Genomic DNA, 15,058 nt, shown 5'->3' with positions numbered 1-15,058 from the left:
GATCCATGGATTTATGCCTAGGGTTGTAAAAACGCAACATCGCTGTGTATGTCTTCAGCTCTAGCCTCCTAAAAGACAACAAAATGGGGCAGTGATTCTAGGACCCTGTCTTAGGGAGGGTTGTAGGTGTTACCTGGGTAGCATACGGTAACTCTTGATGTCCACCTCCATGTCACTAACAACTGACCAGAACAGTTACACGGATCAGTGGAACTCGCTTCCTGTTTAAATGCGGAGGGAAATAGAATTGTGGTCTTGGTTACAGGAGAGGACTGTCTCGGACTTGTCTTGGACTCCTTCCTCATCTTTTTCTCTTGCTCTTCCATCTTTCTTCTTTAAGGGACCATGTTGCAGAGTTAATAAACACCTGCCAACAAGCCAGCTGTATCATCTCATTTGATTCTCACAGAAACCATGCCAAGGAGATGTTCTTATCTCCATTTTGTGTGGAAACTGAGGCTCAGTGAGAGGCTGTGAGGCTTACACAGATGTACTGACAGAGCTTTTGTTCCAAGTGTTTCTGATGCGAATCTGCATTTTAACCCAGTTCCAGGGCAGCCTGAAGATCTTCCGAATGTGGGAGGCCCTGGCCTGGGGCCGCATCTTGGCTCTGCCCAGTGCCAGGGGGCTGCTCCTGCACAAGTCACTCCATCTTTCTCTGCCTCAGTAGGTTGACCTGAGAAATGGACATCACGCCACCAACCCCCCGAGACAGCTGTGAGGATTGAACAGGACATGTGAACAGTCGCCTGCAGAGGAGGATGGTTGGTGGGGGCTGGGTCTCGAGTTGCATTTGGGGTCTTAGTTGAATTAAAACAGGCCTTTCCTCTCCCTCTTTTGCCTCTCTCTTCAACCAAGAAACAGACAATGAAGGAGTGAAACTTCATGACTAAACAGGAAGCTGCACCTACAAGGCCGCAGACAAACCCATCAGCTTGGCGCCTCATGAATTCTCTGAACTCTTGATGAGGGGCGGGGCATGGAGGCAGAGCCGGGCTTGGCCACTTGAGTTCCGGCCTTTTGGGTCCACTGAGACCCATTGTCCAAGGCCCCGTGTCCTGGCCAGCTGGTCCCTGGGGTTCCACCTCACTTTGGATCGCTGCTCCAAGGATGTGACCTTGGGGCTGTGCGTGCCTCCTGATACCTACTAAAGGCTCCTTGAGTGAGTAGATGCGGATAAAGTGAAAACATCTTGGCCATCACAGCACCTTGGAGCTGTCTTTTCTAGGAGTAACCACTGAGCCAAATGGCCTACCTTAATTTCCGACAGGACCACCTGCTGTTTGGGGGGGCCACCTGGGGCCCCAGCACAGAGGCAGGGAGCTGGAGGGGGCCCGGGCAGCGATGTAGACAGGAGGTGGTAGAGGCTGTTAGTTTCCGGATATATTTTGAGGGTAGATCCAGGAGCATTTGCATATGGAGGGGATGTGGGCTGTGACCAAGATTGACCTGGACAAGCGGAAGAAGGGAGTGTGTTTCCTGTGACGGGAACTGCAGGCACAGGGCTGGGTGGTGGCAGTGAGGACCAGGACATTGGTTCTGGCCATTTAAGTTTGAGACGCCCAGTGGGCAGTTAGATAGCTAAGTCTGAATTTCAGGAGGTGGGCTGGATGGAAGACATTCATTTGGGCCGTTGTCGGGGTACAGGCGCTATTTTAAGGCCCTGAGTGAGTGATCTGACAGTGCCTTCTGCTCGTGGGTTTGCAACAAGTCAATGTATAGAAGAGACAGGCCAGGCCTTAGAGCCGCGGGCACCTGGAATTTTGGGGAGTGGACCTTTTTGCTTCAGGAGATGGCCTGAAACACGGGTCCAGACTGTGTTTACAGCCGCTCCTGAGGCCGAGAGGGGAGGTGCTTATTTCGTCCTAGGCTGCAGCAGCCTGTGACAGACCCCACCCAAGCCCAACCAAAACAGCCCTGCTGGAGCCCAGCCTTTGGGAGTTCAGGTCTGTAAGTGCGGAAGCGCTGGAAAGATCTCATTAATGCGCATTCTCTGCTTTGGAGCTGAGGTTTCAGAGAGCTCACATCTTTTCCTGAAAGAGCATCCTGGTTTACTTACCGAGGCTAATAAAGCTACGTGGAGTGAAAACTGGGTCACTGCCTGCTGGAAATTGAGCCCAGAAGATGTTTCTATGTCGGGCTCTCAAAACAGACTCCAGCCTTGTGATTTGCCCATTCAAAGGAGATGGAGAGAAGAAGTGTCTGGAACGCTGTGGGGCTGACACAGCCATAGAGGGGAGTTCACTGTTACTTAAAGTCGAAGAGAAGGTGTGGTATCACAGAATGGCTTGTGGAGAGACCGCTCATGTCTCCTTCTTAAACGCCTTCCCTGCTCTGATTGGTCAGGGGTTGTAAAAAATAGTAAGATTTTTCGTTCTTGACCAAAAAACCAAGGAGACATGTGCAGTCTTGATCTGCGTACCCGCTGAGGCTGCGCGTCTAGTAGGAAGGAAGGAGGCGGTCAAGTTGAGCGTTTGTAAAAGCCTGAGCGAGGATCCCATTTGAGTGGATCCTGACTGTCTTTGGCTGCAGCGGAAGCCAGCGTTTTTATTTTCTCTTTTTGCGTGGCCATGATTTGAAAGTCCATGACATACCAGCAGTGGGGCAAGCTTGTTTTGTCCAGCTTAGAAAAACCAGAAATCCCACTAGAATTTCGCCAATGCGCTTTCACCTCAGGTCCCCACCTCTTTGCACAGAGCCCCTCATCTCAGTGATGATTACTCTGGTTTTGGGTTAATTCTGGCGCAAATGTTATGATGATACAGAATTTGGGCTTAAACTACAGCCAGAGGGTTAAGATCTGCCCTGGGTTCCGAGTGGCCCGGGGTTAAGAGAGATTTCATTAAAGGGATGGTGTTAGCATGAGTTGGAAGCATAATAGAGGTCGAAGGTGATTTTTCTTCTCAAAAATGGTTTTGCAAATCTTTTTCAGAGCTGATAGACACACACCTTAGCTGGATACAAAACATATTATGAAACAGAATGACTGTGATCTTTGATCCGAGAAATCAGAGTGAAAGGTAATTGAGATCTTCTGCCTCTCCTGTTGTTTTCCAGCTGTGTGTTTCCTTAACTTGACATTTTTTTTTCGTATAAGAAAACTTTACAACCTGGAGGCCCTCTTTCCTCGTTTTCTAATCATCCTCACAGACACCATTTCCTGCTCTTAAGGGCTGGGCCCCACCACTTCTGAAGTGGACACCCTTGGGGGACCCTCCCGAGAGTCTCTGTGAGGCCGGAGCTCAAGGTGGGGGCGGGGAGAAGGGGGGTGAGGCTCTGGGAATTTGCATGCCCTCCCAGGGCCCCATCCGTGCGTCTCAGGAAGAACGCAGCAATGCCACGTCCACCCCATTTAAGTTCTGCTCCTGCGCTGTACCAGCTCCTTCTTGGTTTTGCAGACTTTGATTGGCGTATCCCGCTAAGGCAGGTTCTCTGTCAATGGTGGGGGGTTCCGCCTTGGGGAATGAGAGAGAGCAGGCAGATCAGAAAACCCGAGGAGCGCCCTGTGCTTGGGTGATTTCTGGTTTTGATCTCCTTGCCTCGAAGCTCCAGCTCTTCCCAGGGGCTCTCCTGTGCACTTGGGAAAGCCTGAACCCGCTGCCTGGTTTCTGGCTGTGAAACCAGCCGCTGGAACTGGGGTGGAGCCGCGGTTTTTCCGCTGAGCTCAGCGGAGCCCCTCCCCTGACTTCAGGCAGCCGATCCACCTTAACTGACTTGGATTCTGGGCCAGCGCAGGTGTCGGGGGCTCTGGGTATAGACTCCACGTGGGACAGTGTGCATGTCACTTGACCTTCCTGTGCCTCAGCTGTTATTTAATCCTCGGCACGCTCTGATTGGACTAAATGCCCACCAGCCAGCCTCAGGACTGCTGGGTTGCCTGCCTCCTGCCGTCTGCCCAGCTCGCTGGGCTGTGGCTTTTGAATGGTCCTTAGTGAAAGTGGGCTCATTACATCACACTGATGGCGCACTCTGAAAACCCAGTGAAAATAACCAGCAGAAGCCACGCGCATTAGCACACACAGCAGAGCTGACATCCTAGAAGCCTGTTTCCAGTGGGCGGGGCCTGCCGACACCTCCCAGCATCAGCGGGAGCCTTCTAGGGGAGGGTTTCTCTAGCACATTCTCCAACAGGGACTCTCAACACTGTCAGCAATCAAAGGCAACAGTAATACCAGCGAACATTTGCTGGACGCCCAGCAGGTGCGAGACTCCCTCCCGAGGGCTTCACTTCCCAGGAATCAAGACAACAAAAATGCGACTGAAATCTCAGTGCCCAGAGTCTAAGCCGCTCAGAGAAGTGGTCAAAGGCCTTTTTCAGTTACTTCCTTCCTCCCTGATGTAAGAACTTGGCGGTGCTCCTGACCTTGCGGGGCCTGGGAACTTGGGGGAGCTGGCTCAGGCCCTCAGGGCGCCCATCAGGGGCTCTTCAGCCCACCCACGGCTTTGGGCTACAGGCCTATCGGAGGGATTTTTGTCCTTTTCACTGAGCTTTTGAAGTCTGGCCCCTCTGGAAAGCTCCTCTCCAGGGTTCTCAGGCACCCCCCGCCCCCAGGCATGCGGGACGGCTGGGAGAGGATGAGAGGCTGGGAAGATCCTTAGCTGGGGACAAGCAGAGCCCTGATACCAAAGTCATAGGGGACGGCCCCGGGCCTGTGCCCACCTTCCCTTCCCAGCCCCTTCCACTCCTCATGGGGAAAACAGGCCTCTTGCTCTGAGATCAGCTTCGGCCTGGAGTCCACTCCTGGCCGTCAGAGCAGCTGGGCTGGAAGTGCCCCCAGAGCAGCTCGTGTGCTCTCCGCTTCAGCCGTCCTGGGGTCCAGCCGTCACCTCCTGCCCTACGCGTGGGTCTCGGCAGTGGATTGAGCGAGGTGTGCACGCAGGAGGGTGGCGGGTGGGCCCTACGCCCCCTGTGGTCTCAGGCTCTGAGCTGGCCTAGAGCGCACAGCCTCCCCGAATCCGGTCCAAGCCTGAGGAGTGGCCTCTGAGGCTGGCCCCAGGCCCTCAGGCCCCAGTGGGCACGCACGCACATGGTCTAACCGAATTCTAGAAAACATGCTTGAGGTTTGGGAGGGAAGCGGGGAGGGGGCCCATCCTCTCCTTCCTGTTGCTTCTTTCTCATCTCAGAGGATTAAGCTCCCAAGTCAGCCTTTAAGGGGAAAAGCCCTACAGTCAAAATCATCCTTGAAAGTCTCTTAAATTGAACCTAAAGTTTGTCCGTGTGTTTTGCTGTGTGTAACCCTGAGCAGCCATCCTCCTGCAAGCTGAAGCTGGAGAACCTCTCAGCTGGGCTGGAAGGGAGGTGGCCTGCAGGTGTCTGAGCCTTCAAGTGAACCAGAAAATTCCTGGGGCAGAGTGGGATGCTAACAGCCATCAATTCAGTTTTTAGAAATTTAACACTAAGTCAACCCAGAATGGTTTGGTGAACAATGCTAGTAAGAGGTGTTGGCTTCGCCAGATGGCCACCCCCAAAAAGTAGCTGAAGAAAACACTCTGCTTTCCTTTCCGTTTTTGCCATTGATCAGCAGACGACATCACTCAGGCCAACTCTGGCCCCTGGCCTGTTTTGGTTAATAAAGTTTTATTGGTACACAACCATGCCCATTTGCTCATATGTTGTTTATGGCTGCTTTCTTGCTAAAAAACACAGAGCTGAGGAGTTGAGTAATAGGCCATATAGCCCACAAAACTGAAAATATTTTTATCTGGCCCCTTACAGAAAAAGTTTGTTGAATCTGAAAAGAAGATTCTCTGCTTTTTATGACTGCAGCCATTTTTATTAGAAGAATTATATTTTTTCTTGTTCATTTGTAACACCTCTTTGTATATGAATGACCCTTTGTCATATATTCTGGAAATATTATATCACAGATTTCTTTTTTAAAGTTTTAAAGAGAAACAATTTGAAATCTGTCCATCTTTTCCTTTCTGGTTTCAGCCTTAGTTGTCAGGCTTAGAAATCACCCTGAGGCTGTAAACAAGTTCATCAGTGTTTTCATCACAGTGCCTCCCTCTAAGGGTAATAAAAGGTCAGAGGTGCGTGTGGCAGACCCAACACCACTGGCCCCAATTCTGTTGTGAGAAAGTGATGCTCAGTGACCACCTTAACCACCAGGCACCCGGCTGCCTCCGCTGTTGACGTAGCAGAGGCTGCCCTTGCCTTCTCCTGGCTCACACCGAGAGACACCGAGGATCTCAGGGCCCCGGAACTTCACAGCACAGTCTCTCTACCACTTGTGCAGCCACACGGTGTCAGTGGCTACACGGGTTAGTGAAATGGCCCCGGGCTCAAATCCTGACGCCTTCCCTTCACCTGCTGTGGAAAGTGACTGCCTGTCTCCATCTCCCATCTGTAACACGAGGTTTGGTGTGAGAAGTAACTTCGTGCTGAGTCCAGTGTCTGGCGCTTAGTTAGCGCTCAATAAATATGAATGGCGTATATTCCTGTGTGGAGAAAGGTGACCAACAACCCATTTGTCAGTTGGATGAAAGAGGAAAATCAGCTTCCCTAAACCAAGAGGTCGAGGCTGGTGGGGTGGGGTCCTTGTGGTGGACTGAGATGCATGCGTTGGGCACCTGCTGTGTGCATGGTACGGTAGGGCTATGGGTGACTCAAACAATCTGGCGCAGGAGGGGCAAGCAAAGCATTCTGCGAATTCAGTACTTGCTTCTGGAGGGAGTGGAGGCCCCATGGTAGGAATGACATGGCGTCCAAAGAAGGTGGTGTTCGGGGAGGGGCTATTTTGAGAACTGCATGTAGCCCAATTTGGGAAGAGGTGGGAGGAAAGGTGCAGAAGCTGGTGTAGGATAGATGCTCAAAAGATCTGTGGAATGAATAAAATGTTGGTGGTAATAATGCAGAATGGTCGTTCAGTACTCAGACCTCGGAGCAGACCCGGGGGCAGATCCCAGTGCTGGCAGTCACCTGAAGCTCCTGAACTCCTTTCCGAGCTTCTGTTTTCCCATCCATTCATACGTGTTAGTGAGTACTTCCCACGTACGACAGCGCTGTTTAAGCGCTGAGGATACAGCGGGGAGACAAGAGCACAGATGGAGCACCAGCCATTGAATTGCCCGGAGCTGGTAAGGGGAGGAGATTGCCAGAGCAGCACAGCTGTGTTGGGAAGGGGACCTGCAGGTTGCAGCCAAGGCAGGCTTCCCAGAGGAGGAGACTGTGTATGAGCAGAGCCTTGAATGAAGTGAGGGAGGAAGGAGAGCAGCCAGGGCAGAGGCTGTGAGGCGCGAGCTGGGCATGGCCAAGCGCAGAACGGAAGCCATTGTGGTTGGCATGCAGTGAGAGAGGGGGAGGGTGGCAAGAGGCGAGGTCACCGCAGGGGCAGGACCAGATCGCCAGGGCTCTACGGAGGCAGGTCAAGGATGGGCCCAGAGCGGAGTGTTTGGATAAGGGGGGTCTTAGGCATGCAGAGGGGCAGAGCGAGCTGGAGAGACTGAAAATGTGAGAATGAGGTGGCGACAGGGCTGAGTGGGCAGACCCTCCTCCTAAAGGACCAAAGATGGGGAAGGACCAAGGGAGAGGTTGCATGGTGGACGTCATGGAAGTGATCGGCCCGTTTTCAGGCAGCGGTGGCTGCACTGGAGTTGCTACCACCCAGCTGGCGTTTCTGAACTGGAACTTTCTCCTCCTTCACAACCAGGGGAGCAAGCTGTGAGGTTTCAGAAAGAGAAGCTTCCTCTACCCAGAGAGGTTTCACTGGGGACCGAGTGGGCCTCCCTGCACAGCCGCCTGCCCGCCCCGGCCTCGTGAGGTCTGAGTGCTTAGCACTCGCTGCGTTTTCCAGATGCCTCTATTTGCTTCTGCCCGAAAGCAGCTTTAGGGAACCAGGACTGTTTTCATGCACAGGGAGGGGAAATCAGGCTCTGTGGGCTTGACAGGTCGCCCGGCGTCCGTGTCCCCACCCCGCCCCCGCCGCAGCACTGAGCAAGCGCAGAGAAGGGAAACGACCCTTCCGTGAGGGCTGCACTGCCAGCATCTCTGCCCACCGGCTATTTTTAGAAGCCGAGGCTGTGGAAAGTTTCCACTGAGGATCGACTCCTCTCGTTTCCCAGGTCGAGAAAACAGGAAGCCTTTCCGAATCCGGGCTTTGAAAAGCTCCGCGTGAAGCTGTGCTGACCGCCCCCACCGCACCCCCTCTGCTTTCACTGGGCCTCCCCCCTCACACAGGGCCTGGCAGGGGGCGCAGGGGGTCGGTCGGGGGCGGAGAGGGGCTGGGGGCTGCCATTCTTCCTTGCTTCCTGGTTTAGGGCCCCTGGGAGTCAGCTGGTGCCTGGTACACAGTAAGTGCCCAGTTAATGCTGGTTAGCTGAATATGGGAACTCATCCTGAGTTCTTATTTACGGATCCATTCCCACTCTTCGGAAGTGTTTTTTATTCTAACATAGGTTCTCATACATTCACATACATGTATCATATTCTAATACATACTTCTCCATGAGCCCACACCCGCTGTACGCTGGGCACTGTGACCACTTGTCACTTGTATCATCTCATCCTAGCTCCTCAGCAACCCTAGAAGGAGGGTGATAGTTTTATACACAATTTACAGACGGGGAAACTGAGGCACAGAGCAGTTATATCACTAAGGCAGCGTTCAAGCGAGGAAACGGCAGAGGTGGGATCCTAACCCTGGCCATCTGGCTCCAGAACCCGAGCTCTGGCCTAGCACACGCCTTCAGCCTGCAACTGAGGAACAGAGCGCTGTCTTACTGGCTTCTGACACAAAACACAGCCCTGAGTTCAGAGCGTGGGGGTGTCACTGACCATTGCAGCTGACGCCGGTGAACACCATTCACCAGGTGCATGCTGGGAGCCTGTGTGGACATCGACGCCTGACAGCCTCACAACAGCCCTAGAGGCCACACACTATTGGGATTCCCTCTTCACAGACGAGGAAACTGAGGCACAGAGGGGCCAAGTCATACCGCCAGTGTCGGGAGGGAGCCGAGTGGCACCTGGCTTATCCAGCTCGGGCGCAGCTGTGCTCTCTCTCTGCTATTCTGGGGGTGGCCGGGGTTTTCCAGGAAAAAGCACCCCAGACCCAGGAGGGCCCCGCTGGAACGGGGAGAGACTTGGGGCAGAGCTCAGCAGCTAACCCTCACCGCGGAGGGTCCGTCTCTAACCTTAGGGTGAGGCTGAGAGGAGAAAACCACGGATGAGGAGGCTGTGGGAAGAATTCAGCCTCAGAACCAGGACAGGGAGATTAGTCCACAGTTGCTGGGGCCCCAGGGCCTCTGCCCCTCTCCTCCTGCACCTCGGGGGCCAGTGAACACAGTCCACCTGCAAAACCAAAGGTGTCCACACCCCACCCCCATCCCACCCCCCCGCCTCGGGCTGGGCTGCCAGTGATGGCGACTTCTTCCCAAGACTGTTGGAAGGAAGCCTTTTGCAAGAGCTCCTATTCTAAGGTCTTATTGCCTTGATGGCAGGAATCAGTGCCCTAGAGAGGTAGCCCGAATGGGAGAGGCTAGCTCGCTTCTTGACGCCAGTGGCTGGGATTGCCATCTTGGTTCCCTGCTAGGAAGTCCACTGGGGTCAGGGGTCTTTTTGGGGTCGAGGGTGACTGAATTTGCCCCACTGAGGACACTTTCTCCTTTGGAAGACTCACAACGTGATCCCTCACCAGTGGCGGCCGGGGGGGGGGGGCGGGGAGGGGTCCTGGCTGTGCTGAGAGACTGTGTTTGCATGGATGGCTAGTCTGTGCCTGCGGCAGCCCCCCACACTCTCTTTTAAAGGCCCCTCTTTAGAGAGCTCTACATCTGTGGGTCAAGAAAGTGTGTGTTGGTCCTGTAGTCGGTATTTCTGGATGTCATCATGATGGAAGGAGTTAAGTCTACAGTAGAGAGCGTGCAGCGCGTTAAAAAAAAAGATAGGGTGTTACTTAAAACATGCCCCAGGGCCCAACTCCATTTCTGCCGCAATTTTTTAAAGTTACCATTTGGGCGATTTTTGCTAACAAATCCATAGCCGAAGATTTTATCGTCCAGGAAACAAAAAATAGTCACAACATAGGAAGGCACTTCTGGTGTTAAAAATTGTCAAATGTATTATCTTAGGGAATGAAAACCTGTTTTAAGAAGTAGCCCGATTGTTTTGGGTTCTAGAAAGCTAACCTGATCCGTGTTTGTGGAGCCCCCTCACTGCCCCCGACTCTCTCTTCTTTCTCTTTTCTTTTGTAGTTAATGAAATTATCAGGAAGGAGTTTTCAGGACCTCCCGCCAGAAATCAGACGTAGAAGAAGCCATTAGCAAGACACCTTCTGTAGCTGACCCCTCGGAGCCTTCCACTGCCCCCACCTCTGTTCCCTTTACTGTACGTCTCCTGGCCTGGAGCCCACACGCGGGACATGTTCTGGCAGGAAGCTGACTCTCGATTCAGGAGCTCGCCACCTCCCTCTGTAAACACCAGAGAGAACACTCTGCCTTTTGATTTTTGATTTAAATCCCAAAGAGCATCTCGGTTGACCTTAAGGGTGTCCCATCCACACCTTAAGTGCCTGCTGATCAAACACACATTCTGAACAAGACAGCACGCTGGACCACGCCAAGATGGAGTGACCGGAGCCCCGGGGGCCCGGGCTGGGGTGGGGCAGAAGAGGTGGGCACTGTGATTAAACGGCAGCCCTGCATTCCTTTTTCCAGGTCCCAGATACAGCCCCTGGACCTTTTGAAGGACAGGCATTCTCAAAGAGAGCACCCACCCACCCAAAGAACTGGGCCCAAGAGTCTGGCTCCCAGGCTGAAGAAACGCAGAGAAGCCGGACCGGCATCCTTGGGCATCGCCTATACTCGGCCACAGCTAAAGCTTTATTTTTCACTTTTCTCCTTCGGAAGCAAAACTGGCCTGTACGAGATCCCCTGTTAAAACTTCTCGGCGTTAAGTTATGACATGTGTACACAATTGTTGTATTTCTCTCTGCTTCCAAAAGCTGGCCAGCTGCTCTTCCCCCGCAGCGCGCACGGACTGGAGCAGGTACCCGGGCGGCAGGGCGCGCTGGCCGCCGCAGCGCTGCAACCTAACAGCTTTGTGATGTTCCCGCTTTCTTTCTTCCTAACAGCCAGATTGCTTTTCCCATAAAGTAGTTGAGAATCTCAAGCATGTGCATTGAATTTTGAGAAGGAATGGCAGAAAGGCTAAAGCAACCAAAAAAAAAAAAAAATGGTGTTTTTGTTAAGTGAAACGGTGTGCGATGAGGTGGTTGGCAGGCTTCGGTGTTTCTGAGCGATTCCCCGGTGATAGAGGAAAAGGGCTGAGTTTCCTCTCTGGCCTAGGCTCAAAGTGGGACACTCAAGCTCAGGATTTGGCCCCAAAGTCATTGGTGGTTTTTCCCTGAACCCATTTAAAGCTCCCCTCGGCCGCATGACCTGTCTGCGTTCGCTGCCTCGTCCAGCACAGGAGTCGTCTGGGTAGATGCAGACGCGCTCCCGCGCATCCCTTAGTTTGAATGAGCTCTGCTCAGACCAGCTGTACGGTATTCGTGATTTCTACCCCAGTTGTTTCTCCCCACTGGGCACCCCCAGAGTCCTCCAGAGTCTTTCCCTTTGGATGCAAGCAAATAAAACCTCAAAGTTCTTGGCAGGTGAGTTTTTATCACACAGACGTGTGTCTGTTGCATTTGTTGACACCCCAGGACAAGCCGGAGACTCTTTTTCAGCGGTTCAGCTGCTTCTCCAGTAATCGGCACAGAGCGTGGGTATCCCTCGCGCTCTTCCCGGGCCGACCTCAGAGTGATGTCTCAGTCACACCTGCTGGGCAGAAGGCCTGAGAAGAGCATCGTGGCCGTTAAGGGCCCACTGGGGGTTTTCTAAGTCCTGGCTTTCTCATCAAGGTGACCCAGAGTAGAACCTCCCTGAGAGCTGGGCCAGGAGCACAGGTCTTGGTGGCCATGGCCTGGCGTGTTTGGTGCTCCCGAGAGAGGACAGGATGCCCTGGTGGGGCCGTTGCACCCTCCTGTATATAACCTTTTGGTCGAGACCTAGCATTTATTTCCCCCCAACAGCAGGGGACCTCTCTTCCACCCACCCCAAGCACAGAGTTTAGCAAAGTTCTTTTAAACAAACGGAATGCCAGTAAGAAGTTGAGCGCTCCTGCAAAGCTTCTGGGATGGCAAAATTCTTCCTAATAAAAAGTTTGCTGTACAAGCGGCTTTACCTAAAGGACTTTCTCTCCAGCCACGTTGGCTTCACCCGGGAAGAGCTAGTGTCTGGTGAGCGATTCGTTCTCGCTTGACCTGGCTGGGAACCATCTTTTGCACATGAGAGAATTTGGCTTTTCCTCAGTTATCTGAATGTTTTACCCAAATGCCTTCCTGCTATTGTAGCAAAGTCGCTCAGCTTCATTGTGCATGGGGTGAAAAAGGACTAACTCATTTTCATCAATCTTCTAACCAGGTTAGTGAAACGGGCCTCCTGGTAGTTCAAACTCTGTACATATATGTGTACGTGTGTATGTGTACAATACACACACAAACGCTCTTCTTCTAAGACATCCTAGCTGGATATTATAGGAAGCACTTTCATAAACAACTATACCAAATAGCAAAGGAAAGAGAAACAGAAGCATTAGTTTTGAGACATAAACAGGCAAGAGAAAGTGTACTAGGAACCGACAGCTATCAAGAAAGTTTTGTCAGTAACAGATGCCAGGAGGAAATGTTGCCAAGAGTAACTGCTTGTGAAATATTTTCAGTATGGGAAGAGGCAATAAGATCCTCTAAGAGAAGGAGAAAGTACCGATGTCTAAATGGTAAGGCTGTGTGTGTTACACGTGGTAGAAGGATCTCAGGTTGAGGTTTGCACTTGCTACATCGAGGAGATGTAAATACGTCGCACTTCCAGCAGAAATCTACCATGTCGCTGAATGTAGTGTATTTCCAAAGTTTGCAAGCCTTCCTGTATTGTACAAAAATACTGCTGCTTGATAATATATAATAGCCATCCAAATTAATTAGTATGTTATTAAATTTTATTTTCTTATCTGTATTTTTATGCTTTTTATCTGTCCTCAAGATATTGCACCCCTGTTGGAATTAGAAAATATTTATAAATGGTCAGAAATCTTTTTTAAGTGTCTCTTTTTACATATATGTTGATGATTTTTTCCCCCTCGAGAAATGATGTATTCTTGAAAATTTGTTAATCATTCCAGGAAAAAAAAAAAAAAAACCCCACCTCAGCACCTGTTAGTCACCAATCTCCCAGGAGAACGCATCTCCGGAGAAAGGAGGGGGCTGGCTTTGTGGAAGAAGGAACCACCCATTTCATGGGAATGTTCCTCATTTTCTTCAGCTCTGAGCCTGGATCTTGTCACTTAGGACAGTTGTGTTGTAAAGTGCTGAGAGCCCCCAAATACGAGCTCTAGAAGGTGATTTTGAATTTTAACACACCATCTGTGTTGTAATGTGATTCTAGAAGAGTTCCTGTTCACAGAACCCCGAGTTCAGGCTAGTGATAACAGAGCTGACTGAATCCAGGTGGCTCCCAGCTGTATGCGTTATCCAGGGGACGTCCAGAGTTTTCCAGCATAGACACAGCCCAGGATGAATCGAGTTGGTTCCTTCTAAGAACTGGGAAGCCTTTCTTGTTTACGTCTAGTAGTCAAGACCTCCTTCTCAGGAAGCCAGCCTCAGCCAAGGTGGGAGCTGTCACATTTCGACAGATGAGAAGCCAATGTGTTCTAATTGTCACTCTGGACTAAAGGGAGGCTGAATTTATTTTCATGTCAAAAAACACTTTCCAAGTGCTTTCTGTGGTTCGGAATTGAAAGAACGTCAAGGGTTCAGTTCACACTTTTGTTTACGTTTACAAGAGGCATGGGGTTGTGACATTCTTGACAAGCTGGGGGAGACGTCCCTGAACTCATTGTCTGGAGGGACAGCCTTTCAGCAGGTGCCCAACACATCTTAACCTCAGGTCTCCCAAGCGTGGGACTTGGGCATTAATCTCCTGGAGCCCAAGCAGCCAGTGCAGGTGTCTTTGTGTGCCGACTGCATGCTTAAGCAAAGAGCGTCCCGTGAAACTGATTGCAGACATCAGTTTCCCTCAGCTTTCATGAGTGCCTTGAGTTACAGCCAACACCACCGTCTTAACTCAGTTTGTTTAAAAACAAACTTTTCTGGTGATTGGTAAGGCACAAGCAAGTCCCTCCGACAGTGAGATGGGGTGTTGGGTGCTGGAAGTAAGGCTCTGCCCTTTGCCTTGATGCGTCTGTTGGCAGATGAGAATAAACTCCACCTGCCCAGTTCAGGGTCTGGATGAATTGGTTGCTAATGATGTTTCCACTAGAGTGAGTGCTTCCAGCATTCTGATTGGCTGAGCAGGAGGAGGCTGTAGTTGGGAGAACCTCAGCATCCTGAGCATCTTGTCAAGAACCTCACTTACCCACGTCGCCTCTACAGCCCTCCAGGGGACGAAATGTTGAGAATGTCCTAATTATTCTCCAACAAATAGAAAGAAGTCTCTCCAATGGGGCGGTGCTTGAGGGCTTAGGTTTTGGAGTCTGAATACATCACATTCCTATGCAAAACATTTTTAATCTCCAGTTTAATGTAGTTTATTTTTGCTATATGTAAAGTATTTTTATACGGCTTGTATCCTGATAGTTTAGCAATAAAACCATTGAAAGCACCGGCTCCTCTGCTGTGTCTTTTCTTCTCTAGAGAGCTGCTCACACCCCGGGCACATTTACTCCTCATCTCAGCCCTGTGATGTCGGTACTCTCCATTTTACGTCTAACACTAGGGCTCAGAAGCCACCTGCCCAAGGTGACAGAGCCACAAGATCACCCTGACGTCTCCACTGCAAGCTCTGCTGTCATCTACGTCTCTGTAACTCTTTAGAAGTAGCATCTGTGGAAAGGAGATTTGTAATGTCCACCTTGGGCTGGCTCACAGAGGGTCCCAAGCTTTTACAGCCAGCTGGGCTGAGCTGGGCACCTAGAAAGCAACCACATCCTCTGTGCGGACATCTTACAAAATTCCAAAGTTAAAAAAAAACCAACAAAAAAACAGAAGTATCTTACCATCAAACCCACAAACAGAATTAGCTA

At 51.4% G+C, this 15,058-nt stretch overlaps 1 protein-coding gene across 7 annotated transcripts in view; it reads left to right on the top strand.

Moving 5' to 3' along the window:
• NFATC2 (nuclear factor of activated T cells 2) overlaps window positions 1–14,637 on the top strand; it is a 158,389-nt gene extending 143,752 nt beyond the window's left edge. For 4 of the 7 annotated variants that reach the window (XM_070589467.1, XM_070589465.1, XM_070589468.1 and 1 more), the window contains exon 10: window positions 10,192–14,637. In XM_070589467.1, the coding sequence (XP_070445568.1) occupies window positions 10,192–10,247 (56 nt within the window). In that variant the 3' untranslated portion in view covers window positions 10,248–14,637. Of the gene's footprint in view, window positions 1–2,932; window positions 3,021–10,191 lie in introns of all 7 variants that reach the window. The other 3 variants (XM_070589469.1, XM_070589464.1, XM_008526160.2) reach the window with 2 other exon arrangements.
• Window positions 14,638–15,058: the final 421 nt, after the last annotated feature.

The sequence above is a fragment of the Equus przewalskii genome, chromosome 21 (genome assembly GCF_037783145.1).
Source record: "Equus przewalskii isolate Varuska chromosome 21, EquPr2, whole genome shotgun sequence".
NCBI classification, from domain to species: Eukaryota; Metazoa; Chordata; class Mammalia; order Perissodactyla; family Equidae; genus Equus; species Equus przewalskii.
This window is presented reverse-complemented; position numbering and strand designations above follow the sequence as displayed.